The sequence below is a fragment of the Ictalurus punctatus genome, chromosome 24 (assembly GCF_001660625.3).
Source record: "Ictalurus punctatus breed USDA103 chromosome 24, Coco_2.0, whole genome shotgun sequence".
Lineage (NCBI taxonomy): Eukaryota > Metazoa > Chordata > Actinopteri > Siluriformes > Ictaluridae > Ictalurus > Ictalurus punctatus.
In genome coordinates, this window is record NC_030439.2 from 16,875,349 (window position 1) to 16,890,062 (window position 14,714).

Consider the following 14,714-nt stretch of genomic DNA (forward strand, 5'->3'; position numbering starts at 1 on the left):
TATTACATCTTTATAACATAATCAAGCCAAGAATACAAGCAAGGTTTACTCCGGTGGTGACATAAAAACTACTGAAATCCTCAAGCATCAAGTGGCTGTCAGAAAATAAACACCCTCGTTTTTTTTTTTTCACCCTCACGTATAAGCAACAGAGCGTGTTGATTAATTAGTTTGTTAACAAGCTGTGGTTCAATTAGCCAAAGTTAATTAATCCCCTGCTCCCCAGAAAGATGCATGATCAGCTACTGGGCCAAAAGGTGCCACTATTTTTGGTGAGAACTCTTTCATAGGCAGTATCTTAACTGAACTACCCTGGGGGAGCTGATTCTGAAATTGATGAGTACAGTACCCTCAGATAAAGTCATATCTTTACTTGGGATTGGACATATTGGACCAATCCCATTGGCAAGAGGTGGGCTCAAATGTACGCCATGAGAAACAAGAGGCACCAGAGATGAGGAATATTTGATAGAGTATCAAACGCACGGACACTGGTAGTACTACAGAGAGGACTAGCTTTAGGATTAGAGGCATGTAACAGGTCATCGGACAGATTCATTATTTATTATAAGATTTATCCATGATGATAGCCAATAAAACTGTCACATTGATTAAAAAGGCACCAACAGGTCAGCTGACAGGTGTCCCGATGGCTTTATACCTAGTCCTGGTGCTGCTTGGCATTCTGGGAAATGCCATGGTGATCTTGGTGGTAGGGAACAGTATTATTCGGGAGCCTGGAGGGGGACGCAACTCCGACATGATCCTGGTCAACATGGCCTTATCTAACCTGCTGGTGTCGGTGATGAGGAACACCCTGCTGGTCACCTCAGACTTTGGACTTGAGGTACAAAGGGATGTTTGAGGTGTTGGGGAGTTAACTGCTTATTAGTGATAAGAGTGTTTGAATGCTTTGGGCACTACTAGTTGTTTAAAAGATATAATAGTAAGGAAACTATCAGAAACTATTTCCTTTGTAAGGAAAGAATTTTATGTTACTGGATCTATGATTTTTTACTGAAATATGGAGTGCATGAAATGTAAAATAAGAACGAGTAAAGAGAAGTTGTCTTAAGACACGGAAATATCTTCTTTGTCCCATAATTACGCAAACTGTGTAGCAACAGATCCCATTGTGGGATGATCATTCTGTGTGGAACCAGAGACATTTTGTATCCTTAAGAAATGTTTTGACTAGTTTATGGACAAAAGCCTCAACCAGAGCCAGCGCACAGATAATGTTGCCACCTGTACAGTTAGAAAACTAGTAGGGTAGAGAGATGCTTACAACTAGCTCTGCAGATTATTCATGGTGCAAGTTAATCTAGTGTTTTCAACATATTGAGAAAACCTTTTCACTTCCTTGCATACAGCTAGTGCATAGATGGAGCATTTATACTCATAATTGACCAGTTTCCAGTATGCTGGGGTTGCTCATAAGGTCCAGACCTAATGGGTACTTATGTTAACAAGATCAAAAACATGGTCTATTCTTCCAGAAGACTGTGGGGAAGTTCTACTTTTTGAATTAAATTACGGAAAACAATGGACTTTTTTTATTCCACGATTTTCGAATATTTTTTAGATGCATATACCACATACTATGTATACTTACTTATGCTATGTACACTATGTATACAAGTTAATGTGTAAAAACATTAACGCCTACATACAAACACGATTGTAGGATCAAATTAAAGTTAAGGTTGAAAGTTGCTGATAAGTTTCAGGCATGATCTCGGTATATCAATTCTGAATTTCTCTAGTTTGTGTCACGATGTCCCGGAACCAAATCGTTTTGTGTTCGTGGACTGTGTTGTTTTTAGCATTCCTAATCACCCCGCCTTTCATCTTCACTCTCTCTCTCTCTCTCGGTTCTTCTTCTTCTCTTATTATCTGGTAGACTAGATGTCTTGTAGTTCTTATGTCACTCGAACATGTGTAATAGAGGTTTTGATTATTTGTGACCTGTTCCAATAGACATTTATCATTCTTTATCAAAATGATCATTAAACTAAGAAGCTTTCTCTGAACGATGGTGTCAGTGCGACTTCTTCCAGAGCTCAGTCAGTGCAGGGTCCAAATTCTGGTTCTGTGACTGGTATCGAACAAAGAACTTAACAGTTGCACTCTTGACAAAACTTGGCTTTATTTCTACAAGCCCCTGCACAAGTGAGCAATTAATTTACATTAAATTACGTTTAAAATTACAAGTTACAATTACAACTTATCACTGGTGCTAACTGTGGACTAGCTAGGATCAATGCCAAATGCTTGCTTGGTACAAATAAATTCATGCTTTCAGTCAACAAAAAACTTCTGAAGGAGAACATTATTGACAGTATTGCGGCACATCTACGTGCCTCAATCTCTTGCCAGTGACATATTAATATTGTTTCTGTTTCATCTCTTGCTGAAGGTGTTACCCGGTAAGGACTGGTGTCAGTTCCTGATGGGCGTGTGGGTCTGGCTGCGTTCAGCAAATGTTTGGTCGACGCTTTTTCTGAGTGCTTTCCACTTTTACACTTTGAAAAGGATAGGCCCTCCTACCGCTAGTCTAAACCCATCACGTGGTCCTCCCAAAGCCCTACTAATGTGCTTCGGTCTCATCTGGACCCTCAATCTCCTCTACTCGGTCCCTGCTTTTGTGTACTCTACAAATGGAAGCAAGAACGCCAGTGAGGTGAGGGAAGGAAAAAAACAGCATGCTGTATATCTATGTTCCACAATGTCTACATTTACATTCACTTTATCAAATGTGGGCTGTCACTGTCCACATGACATAAAAATAAAATACTACTCACTATCATAGTTTCAATGTGTGACTAATCAATAAAAAGACAAATCCATTCAGTTATTCAGCTTGATAAAAGGATGTGGGAAAATCACAGATCACTCACTAGTCGAGTGTCTTTGTTCCTCTACAGACATTGATGTTAGTGACCAGTACAACCCGTCCATTACTGGGCTGCTTGTGGGATTTTCCCTCCATTTACAGTGGTCTTGTATTTGCCACCACGTCCATGGTGATCCATGAGGTCATCCCCATCGTCCTCATGAGCGCCACCAACCTGGGCTCGCTCCTCATACTGTACGCACACGGAAATGCACACAAGACCACCAGTAAGGATCAGGATGCTCCGGTTCTACGCAGAGTGCCGGCGGAGAGACGTGCAGCTAAGGTCACACATTTACTTTTAATGTAACTGTCCATTAACAGACATTATGTGTGCAAGGCATGAACCACAAAAGCACACATGCTATCATATGGAAATAGTCAATGACCAGGTGGTGTGATGCATTGGAGTTACTGTTACCATCTTTAAGGTGACCATTTTCCTATTATACCATGGCCAAAATTATTTATTTCCTCTTATTGCAGCAATTTCTAATAATTTCTATTAACTATCCATTTATAGTTGCATTTAATGCTGTGAAATGTTCATGAAACAAGTTAGTCCTTATTATCAGTCGTTTCTTATATCACTTATATACACCAATCAGCCATAACATTAAAACCACTAACAGGTGAAGTGAATAACATTGATTATATAATGACAATGGCAGCTACCAAGGGCTGGAATATATTAGGCAGCAAGTGAACAGTCAATTCTTGTAGTTGATGTGTAGGAAGCAGAAAAATGAGAAAGTGTAAGGATCTGAGAGTCTTTGACAAAGGCCAACTTGTGATGGCCAGACTACTGGGTCAGTGCATTTCAAAAATGGCAGGTCTTGTGGGGATGTTCCTGATATACAGTGGTTAGAACCTACCAAAACTGGTCCAAGGAAGGATAACTGGTGAACCAGAGACAGGGTCATGGGTGCCCAAGGGTCATTGATTCGCGATCAAGTATCTGTGGGATGTGCTTTGCTTGTATTTCCTATTTGTAAGTCGCTTTGGATAAAAGAGTCTGCTAAATGAATAAATGTAAATGTAAATGTAATGCTATACAAAGAAGCACAATCCATGGAGGACCCACCTCGCAATTTACAGGACTTAAAGGATCTGCTGCTAATGTCTTGGTACCAAACACCACGGCACACCTTCAGAGGTCTTTTGGAGTCCATGCTTTGAGGCGGTCAGAGCTGTTTTGGCAGCAAAACAGGGACCTACACAATATTAGGCGGGTAGATTAATGTTAAGGTTGATCGGTGTCAACAGTTGTATCCTCACAAGCCTCTTTTTTCCCCCTCCTTTGAAGTTAAGAATACAAAAGTCATGTTACCATAAAACAGCAAACTCCTGTCTTGATGACCTTCATGTGTTTGAAAACTTTAAAGTTACAACTGTTACAACCTGCAACTGTTAGAAAGTGCTGGCACTGGAGACTCCTTCCATAAGAGCTAAATAAATGTCTCCTCGGAGTTTGCATGTTTTCCCCGTGCTTCAGTGGTTTCTTCCGGGTACTCCATTTTCCAAGTTGACCATAGTGTGTGAATGTGGAAGCTCCATATGAAAGATGGAAGCTCCTCATTAAGATATTGCCTTAATGAGGATACAATTGATTTATAATCAGCCTTCACCTGTGAAATACTAAAACAGCTCCAATTTTCTGGGGAAAAAAACCCCCACCTCAGTTGAACTGTCACTGAAAACATTCTGAAGGTAAGACATGAAATGAAGAGTAAAGAGCATTCTAAGGAAGTCAAAAATAACATAATACAATGGTAAAACGTAGGAATAGGGTGTAAAATTATATCTAAGAGGTTGGACATCCCAGTACTGTTGGATGAATAGAGAGGATGTGTAAGCTGCATCACACCTCCAAGCACTACCTAGACAAGGCCCTCCTGCAAAACCCAACTCAAAAACAAGACCGAGACTAGCGAGCCACAGTGAGGCCAACAGTTACTCTGAAGGACTTGGAGTACAGTAGCAAAACTGTCAAAATTGAATGGGGAATGGATGGAGCAAAATACTGTTGGATATTACAAGAAAACCTGTTCAGTCTACTAAAATAAATAAATAAATAAATAAATAAATAAATAAATAAAGCTTGGGCAAAACTTTCAGCAGGACAATAGTCCCAAACACAAGGCCAAACACAGGAGTTGTTAAAGACAAAAAAGTGAATGTACTATGGTGCCCAAGTGAAAGTCCAGATCTGAGTACCTACTGCAAATCTGTGGTACTGTTTAAAAATTACAGTCAACAAACAATTAACCAAGCTGAAGAACCTGGGACAAGTCTGTCAGGAAGAGTGGACAAAAATCACTACCAAATAATGTATAAAGCTGAAATGTACCCCAACAGAATTAAAGCTGTTATTTCAGCAAAAGCTGTTTCTGCCATTCCCTAGTCTGAAGGGATTGAATACTTCTGCAAGCAGAATTTTTCAGTTTTTAATTTTTTAGACATCTGCCGACAAATAATGATTTTGTAATCCAGATTTATTTGTATTGCTTTGAAGGAGACGGAATATAAATATAAATGTATTTAATTATGTAATATTCTCCTCCTGTCTAGGTCATTCTAGCCTTGATCATTTTGTTCATCATTTCCTGGGGTGCCAGTGTCATCTCAGTGAACTACTTTAACTACAACCGTGGTGCCTCATCTGCATACCTGCTGGTTCTCGCACGTTTCTCCAACAGTGGTTTTATTGCTTTGTCCCCCATCATACTGGCTGTGGGACACCGCAAACTCCGAGAGGTCATAAAGTCTATTATCAAGTAAAGACAGTAAACTTATTATGCATTATGTCTAAAACATGGCTGTACATTAGTTTATTATAATAAATAATAAACATATAAAAATTCACACGCCTAGTTTGTCTGGAAACTTCTATATGCACACAGTGAGGGGAAATAAGTTGTCACATCGGCCCAGGACATTTTGCCACCACACCACCAGAAGGCACTCTCTCCTTTAGTTTACAACTCTTCCTCTATGGTCATACTCATTTCCTGTCAGTCAGCACATAAAGCACATAAGCTCTCACATGCACTGCAGAGCCTTGCCATTTGTTCCCAATCATGTATATTCTCCAGGCATTAGTGTGACTAACCCTGTGACCTTCATGAACCCAGAAGTTAGCCAGACAAATATAATGGTTCTGTCTTCACTATTGTTTGATGGTGAACTTTTACTCTTTTGAATTAAAAAATTCAAACTGCCTTTTTGTTAAACATGATGGTCATGATCTAATTTCTTTGCAGCACATATTGACTCTGGAATGGCAGGCAATTGCCTGGACAAAAAAATAGCACAAATATTAGAAATTCCTCTTGTCCCAGGTTTGCCACTGGGCCCAAGAAAATTTACCCATAGCAACTTCCCCTTCCTGATGCGAATCAGCTTTCTCAACATCAACACCAACAGTGGTCCTTGGCCCACACCTCACAGCCCATTGATCTGTTGGAAACACTGTAAACTAACAACAAAAGGCCCACAATATTTTAATACTGTCTCTTCCCTTTCACACAACCCAGCCCTATGGAGGAATACATCAAGGAAGCTCTGGACCAGGGGTACATCCATCCTTGGACTTCCCAAACAGCTCCTGGATTATTTTTGGTAGAAAAGATAGGTTACTGTCAGGTGAACTCGGTCACAGTCAAGTTCCTCTAGTCTCAGCAGGCCTGGATCAGGTAGAAGGACCAACAATATTCACCAAACTTTACTAAAGAAGTGCTTACAATCTGGTCTGCATTGGAGAAGGCTTTATTAGCCTAAATATTACAAATATTTGGTCATGCCATTTGGGCTTATGCATGCTCCGTTGCTCTTCCAGTCATTCGTAAATTAAGTCCCAAGGTAATTCCGAAACCAGTTCCTAATAGTGTACATTGACAATGTTCTGGAACATATCAATTATGTTCATCATGTGATTAAGAAATTGATGGAGAATCAGTTCTTAAAACTGGAGAAGTGTGAATTTCACTGTCCCTCAGGAAAGTTCCTTGGCTATATCCTTGACAGGAATGGTGTGGAGATGGACAGATCAGAGGTTGATGCTGTCACACCAGTGGGCTCATCACAGCATCCCCCAAAGGAACTTCAGTGGTTCTTTGGGTTCATCAACTTTTACTGGTGATTCTGCTGCTGGCCCTTTGACTTTACTCCTAAGAGCTAGGCCTAGAACTCTGAGATAGACTGAAGGGGCTACTCAAGCCTTCAAGAAACAAGGAATGATTCACCAGTGCCCCAATTCTCCTTCACCCAGATCCTTCACTCTCATTTATCATTAAGTTACATGCCTCTGAAAGGGGAATCGGAGCTGTCCTCTTACATGACAATTTACATAGCTGATGCACTTTCCCTCCTGTACAAGAACCAACAAACTGGAAAAACTGGAAAATCCTCCAGCATCTATCCTTCCAGTCTCCTGCATAGTCACACCATTACATTGAAGACATCCAGCACACACAGCAAGAGGACCCAGTTGCCCCAGACTGGCTTCAACACAAAACCTGAAACTCAGACTTCATTTGAAAGTCACAGTTTCATTGGTTCATTTAATATATTAAGACAAGTTAATAAAATATAAAAAGTTAGTAGAATATGAACCAGAATTACCACCCAGATTGCACCCACCTTTCATATCTCCAAGCTAAAACTACTCTTTCAAAACCAAGTCAACTGAACTGAGCCACCACCACTGCAGGAGATCAAGAGAGCACCACTCTACAGTGTCTGAATACTTCTCGACTCCAGGCAATGGGGCAATCAAAAGTTCTAATTGATTAGGAAGGCCACCACTCAGAAAAAATGCCCTGGGTCTCCGCGAGACACATTCTGTATTGAAACCATTGCAGAGGTGGTTCAGATTTGGAGTCCATCCAGCTCTCATGGGGTCCAAACCACCACAAAAAAATGAGCCACTGAATTCTGCCTTGTGCTTGTGGGTATGACTTCATTCTGTTCTTTTGCTTACTTTTTTGGATTACCAAAAAAGGATTACCCTTTTGAATTTGGCCATATCTCTGTATTGATCACATTTTGAACTGTGCCTAGACTCCTGCATATGGATCCAACAGTGTCCCTAAGTCATTTTATTTATTTATTTTTGTTATGTAATATACTTCCAGTGCATATTTCCACTTCAAATGTACATACGTTATGTCTTTTGACTTAATTTGTACTTAATAAATATGAGCAAACTATGTATTCATAAGCATGTTATGTACAGCATCTCACAAAAGTGAGTACACCTCTCACATTTTTGTAAATATTTGATGATATCTTTTCATGTGACCACACTGAAGAAATGACACTTTGCTACAATGTTAAGTAGTGAGTGTACAGCTTGTGTAACAGTGTAAATTTACTGTCCTTTCAAAATAACTGTTACGATTCCTTGGCGAAGACAAGTGCGGACGAATAGTCCAGAGTGCGTGGGGCAGACGAAAGGCAGAGTACGGCAGGAAATCAAGGTCAGATGATCGGGCAAACAGGTAATACTGGGATTAGGCAGACTCGTAGTCAACAAACAATGCTAATATCTAAACCAGGTTAGCGGATACAAACTACGGCTTGGTACACGACAGAGGTGAGGCTGCTGAGCGTTTAATTCGCGAGATGCTGAAGTTAACGAGGCCTTTTATAAATTTCGGTGCAGCACAGGTGTTCGTACTCAATACTCCGGCGAACTCGAGCGCAGGCATGGCTGGGAAGTGTAGTCCTCGTCCGCAGTGTTTGTGGGCAGCACTGTGTGCTGAGAACTGCAGCCGCGCATTCGCCATGGCGTAACAATAACTCAACACACAGCCATTAATGTCTAAACTGCTGGCAACAAAAGTGAGTACACCCCTAAGTGAAAATGTCCAAATTTCCTGGTTTTACTACCTAATCTTCATAAAGAAAATCATACAATGCTAAACATGGGCAATGTGATAAGAAAAGGTACAAATGTTAACCCTGACCCTGCCAACTGATCTTAGCCTACATCATTTTCTATATGACTTGAAAAATTATTTTGCAAACTCTGTTAGTAGTATGGACAGATTCGGTATTGCTTATACAAGTCCAGCAGTCTGGAATTTGGTTATTTTATTTTCATCTCTCAGTACTAATGTCTCAAAATAATTTTGTGCAATAGAAGTATACACCAGACATCTATATTACTGTGCCTATTATGTACATTAAAAGACTCCACTAAAATAAACAGTGAATGTTGAATAAATGACAGTATAAAAGTATAAGAACTAATCTATTATAGTTAAAAAAAAAAAAAAGTTAATTGTTCAACCAAATAAAAGCCCATTTAGGTTTCTGTTAGCTAGCAAGCAACAAAATTTGCCTAACAGTTAGTTCTTTCTTTATTTAAAATTTAAACTACAAGATAGTTGGAGCAAGTTGGAGTTAATAATTAATAGCAAGTTAATAGACGAAACCGAAATAATAAATCCAGCTGTTTAGTGTTTTTGTTTCCTTTTACTGATGTGCATGTCCTATTCGTCTTATTCTCCTTAGTCTTTGATCAGTACATATTGATTTAACTTTAAACCCATAAACAATTCCTTTTGTGACATATTGCAAGAAATGGCAGTGACAGAAGTGATTATAAAGTCTTACCTTCTGTCTTTCACCTGTTTTTTTTCTTCAATTAAAGTTAAAGGATACGATCTGGGTTCTTGCTTGTCTTTAACATCCCAGTATAAAAGCACCGTCAGTCTTTTCACCCACTTTAATAATATTTGTAGCCGAGGTGGTTAACTAATTAGTCTGCTAACAAGGTTTGAATCAATTAGGCAAAGGTCAATTAATTCCCAGTTTCTTTATTAATGCATGCTCAGCACATTGTTAAAAAAAAGGATGACGTCTACTGGAAATCCCAACACATCCACTTCACCCTCATTCACAGCAAGAATGGCGTTTCTGTTTATTTCATAGGCAGCAAGATAAGCTAATTAGCTGTATATGTAATGTAAGTGTATATGGTGGAACTGGACGGATGCACACATCCAAAGGAACATGCATGGACAGAGACAAATCAGTCGTCCAGTGCATCACAAAAATGGAATTATATGCAACAGCAGCTACAGACTCAGATACTAAGACACTAAGAAGCAATTATGTTTGTGTTTAATTAGTTCATGATTGCTCAATTGCTCAAATTGTGAAATGGATCTTGTTAGGGGGTGCACGGTGGCTTGGTGGTTAGCACGTTCGCCTCACACCTGCAGGGTCAGGGGTTTGATTACCGCTGGGGCCCTGTGTGTGCGGAGTTTGCATGTTTTTCCCCGTGCTGTGGGGGTTTCTTCCGGGTACTCCGGTTTCCTCCCCCAGTCCAAACACATGCATGGTAGGCTGATTAGTGTGTCTGAAGTGCCCATAGTGTATGTGATTGTGCCCTGTGATGGATTGGCACCCTGTCCAGAGTATATCCCGCTTTGTGCCTGATGCTCCCTGGGATAGGCTCCAGGTTCCCCCGTGACCCTGAAGAAGGAGTAAGCGGTAGAAGATGGATGGATGGATCTTGTTAGTTTACAAAAAAAATGCAATTTGCTGCACAGACATGCATATTTTCTGTTCGTAATTTATTTAATGTTTTATTTAATACACACATCTTTTATGTTCTGTTGCATGAATACTGACATTTCCCCCCCCCCATACATCTGCATTCTGTCCATGGAGACCTGTAAATTTCTTTCTTTGGCTCATTGGCAGATTGTAATTTTCAGTTAAGGATTTTGTAATGTTACTCACTGTAAAATTATTATTTTACTGGAGGTAGGTGCGGTTTTATGGAGAATAAATTCCATTTAGTTAACTAATGTACTGACCATAGGTGGCATTGTGGCATAGTCAGTAGCTGGCAGAAAGCTATTATATCCATGTAACTTAATCGCAAGCCAGCAACCAATTAAACCAATTAAAGTTTATTCCAGTAGTGACGTAAATCCTACTAAAATCCTCGAACAACAGGTGGCCATCAGAAAATAAACACTCCCTCACTGACGATAGCAGAGCTTGTTGATTAATTAGTTGTTAACAACCTGTGTTCCAATTAGCCGAATTAATTAATACTCCATTATGGAGGATGCAGGCTCAGCTAAACAAAAGGTTTCACTATATTTGGTGAAATCTCTTTCATCGGCAGTATCCTAATTGAACTAGCCTAATGGAGAACCTAGGGGAGCTGATCCTGAACTTGTTGAGTTCAGTATCCTCTGTCTGATCCACAGAGCTAAAGACACAACTCTACATTTAGGATTGGACCTATTGGCCCTGAAGAGGTGGGATCAAATGCAGGCAATGAGAAACAGGAAGCATCTGAGATAAGGACCATTTGGTAGAACATCGATTACAAGCATACTGGTAGTAGTACAGAGAGGGTTAGCTTTACGAGTATAGGCATTTTCTCTATGTCTTACAGGTCATAGGACAGATTAATTATTTATTATAAGATTTATCCATGATGATAGCCAATAAAACTGTCACATTGATTAAAAAGGCACCAACAGGTCAGCTGACGGGTGTCCCGATGGCTTTATACCTAGTCCTTGTGCTGCTTGGAATTCTGGGAAATGCTATGGTGATCTTGGTGGTAGGGAACAGTATTATTCGGGAGCCTGGAGGGGGACGCAACTCCGACATGATCCTGGTCAACATGGCCTTATCTAACCTGCTGGTGTCGGTGATGAGGAACACCCTGCTGGTCACCTCAGACTTTGGACTCGAGGTACACGGAGTGTGTGAGTGTCTGTGTGTGTGTGTTGGGGGTTATACAAGAGGAGGAAGAGGATGTATTCAATTCAGTTCAATTTAATTTTATTTGTATAGCGCTTTTTACAATAGACATTGTCTCAAAGCAGCTTTACTGAAATATCAACACGGTATATAGATATTAAAGGTGTGAATTTATCCCAACTGAGCAAGCCACTGAGTGGCGACGGTGGCAAGGAAAAACTCCCTAAGATGTTAAGAGGAAGAAACCTTGAGAGGAACCCGACTCAGAAGGGAACCCATCCTCATCTGGGTAGCAACAGATAGTGGGAAAAAGTTCATTATGGATTTATATGAAGTCTTAGAAGCAGCCCTAGTCCCAGCAATCTGGAATTAGAGTAGAGAATTGGGTGTAGGGTGAGGTTTCCCAAAAGCATCAAAAGGTTAAGATAATCTTAACAGGTAGAGAAAGTAGTTATTATGATATTCCCTCTGCATTATAACGGTGTTGCAGCGCTCTGGGGAATCTCAGATTTGAACTGAAAAACAGGCTGGAAAGCTGACTAGATTTTTACACATACTACACATTGTTTAAAGGATAAAATTGATTGATCAATTATAACAGTGCACATACAGTATGTGGGACTCCTACAAATATTTAACTCCTACAAACTACTGAACAAGTTACAATTACAACTGATCTCTGGTGATTACTGTGGGTGAAAAAAAAAGACATAAACATTTTATTTTGATTCCATCCTGGCCAGCTAGGATCTATGCCAAGTGTTTGATTTGTACACATAAATTTTCACTTCACAAAGGACTGAAAAGAGAATATCTGTGATGGTATTGTAGCTCATCAATTTGCCTCAATCTCTTGCCAGTGACATATTAATAATGTTTCTGTTTCATCTCTTGCTGAAGGTGTTACCCGGTAAGGACTGGTGTCGGTTCCTGATGGGCGTGTGGGTCTGGCTCCGTGCAGCGAATGTTTGGTCGACGCTTTTTCTGAGTGCTTTCCACTTTTACACTTTGAAAAGGATAGGCCCTCCTACCTCTAGTCTAAACCCATCACGTGGTCCTCCCAAAGCCCTACTAATGTGCTTCGGTCTCATCTGGACCCTCAATCTCCTCTACTCGGTCCCTGCTTTTGTGTACTCTACAAATGGAGGCAAGAACGCCAGTGAGGTGAGGGAAGGAAAAAAACAGCATACAGTATATCTATGTTCCACAATGTCTACATTTACATTCACTTTATCAAATGTGGACTGTCACTGTCCACATGACATAAAAATAAAATACTACTCACTATCATAGTTTCAATGTGTGACTAATCAATAAAAGACAAATCCATTCAGTTATTCAGCCGATAGGGTTGAAAAGCAGAAGAAACAAATCACAGATCACTCACTAGTCCATTGTCTTTGTTCCTCTACAGACATTGATGTTAGTGAGCAGTACAACACGTCCACTACTGGGCTGCTTGTGGGATTTTCCCTCCATTTACAGTGGTCTTGTATTTGCCACCACGTCCATGGTGATCCATGAGGTCATCCCCATCGTCCTCATGAGCAGCACGAACCTGGGCTCGCTCCTCATACTGTACGCACACGGAAACGCACACAAAACCACCAGTAAGGATCAGGATGCTCCGGTTCTACGCAGAGTGCCGGCGGAGAGACGTGCAGCCAAGGTCAAACATTTATTACATTTTATATAACGTTCATTTCAGAAAGATTATAGAAAAACCAGACCTTATTTCAATTTCTGTTCATGTCCCTGTGTTTATGCTTTTATAATATTCTCCTCCTGTCTAGGTCATTCTAGCCTTGATCATTTTGTTCATCATTTCCTGGGGTGCCAGTGTCATCTCAGTGAACTACTTTAACTACAACCGTGGTGCCTCATCTGCATACCTGCTGGTTCTCGCACGTTTCTTCAACAGTGGTTTTATTGCTTTGTCCCCCATCATACTGGCTGTGGGACACCGCAAACTCCGAGAGGTCATAAAGTCTATTGTCAAGTAAAGACAGTAAGCTTATTATGCATGAAAGCCTATCTAAAACCTGTCTATACTTTAGTTTATGATCTAATAGTGTCAAACTGAATTAAACATTAAATTGGATTCAATAAACATAGACATATGTACATTTTTCTGCAAACTCTGTGTAATTGTATATTACATAATGCAACCTGTCATGTATTTTAATGCAACATTTTATTTATTTTGTTTATTTATTGATTTATTTAACCTGTTAAACAAAGGTGTTCAACAGACATCCATTTCTGGTCCTGTCAAATATTCTGTTTTTAATATATTTCATTGTTAAGTTGTAAGGAATGTTTATATTCATAGTAATATTCATTTATTCATTGTAATAGTCATACTACGTACAGGCATGTTTTTGCAAACAAAAAAAGATTCTTTATAATGATATGTACATATGCGTTTCAGATTAAAGGCACGCTTATGTTTCATAATGTACATATACTAGGCTATATGGCTAAACGTACAGTATGTGGACACTTTAACATAACGCTCATATGTGTTGATATTGTTGAACATCCCATTCTAGGTTTAGTCCCCTCTTTGCTGTTATAATAACCTCCAATCTTCTGGAAAAGCGTTTCACTAGAGTTTGGAGCGTAGTGAGATCAGGCACTGATGTCGGGAGAGGAGGTCTGGGGTGCAGTCTGTGTTCTAGTTCATCCCAAAGGTGTTCAATGGGGTTGAGGTCAGGGCTCTGTGCAGGTCACTCGAGTTCTTCCACTCCATCCTTGGCAAACCGTATCTTCATGGAGCTGGCTTTGTGTACTGGATCGTTGTCATGCTGGAACACGTTTGGATGTCTTAGTTCAAGTGAAGGGAAATTATAACGCTACAGCATACAGAAACCTTCTATACAATTCTGTGCTTCCAGCTTTGTGGAAGAACCCCATATGGTTGTGATTGTCAGGTGTCGACAAACCTTTTGGCCATGTTGTGTATTGTGGCGTTTGAATTGATAATTAGATTTCTAAAATGTCCATGTGTTCTGTTTTTCTGAGCTCTAAAACCAAATATGTTGTTAAAATAAAGTCTTGTTACCTAAAAATCACGAAA

At 40.0% G+C, this 14,714-nt stretch overlaps 2 protein-coding genes across 3 annotated transcripts; both read left to right on the plus strand.

Annotated features, from left to right (window-relative positions):
- The first annotated feature begins 649 nt into the window (after positions 1-649).
- Positions 650-5,677, plus strand: LOC108256826 (olfactory receptor class A-like protein 4). The gene is made up of 4 exons (XM_017454047.3): positions 650-847; positions 2,420-2,683; positions 2,928-3,182; positions 5,468-5,677. The coding sequence occupies exons 1-4, from the start codon at positions 650-652 to the stop codon at positions 5,675-5,677; spliced, it is 927 nt and encodes a 308-aa protein (XP_017309536.1).
- A 4,894-nt stretch (positions 5,678-10,571) lies between these two features.
- Positions 10,572-14,654, plus strand: LOC108257195 (olfactory receptor class A-like protein 4). Of its 2 annotated transcripts, XM_053675288.1 has the most exons (5): positions 10,572-11,181; positions 11,446-11,627; positions 12,536-12,799; positions 13,050-13,304; positions 13,429-14,654. In XM_053675288.1, exons 2-5 carry the CDS (start codon positions 11,478-11,480, stop codon positions 13,636-13,638), a joined length of 879 nt encoding a protein of 292 aa, XP_053531263.1. In that variant the 5' UTR covers positions 10,572-11,181; positions 11,446-11,477; the 3' UTR covers positions 13,639-14,654. The 2 variants fall into 2 exon arrangements, with proteins under 2 accessions (XP_053531263.1, XP_017310232.1); XM_017454743.3 differs by having other exon boundaries at positions 10,572-11,627.
- Positions 14,655-14,714: the final 60 nt, after the last annotated feature.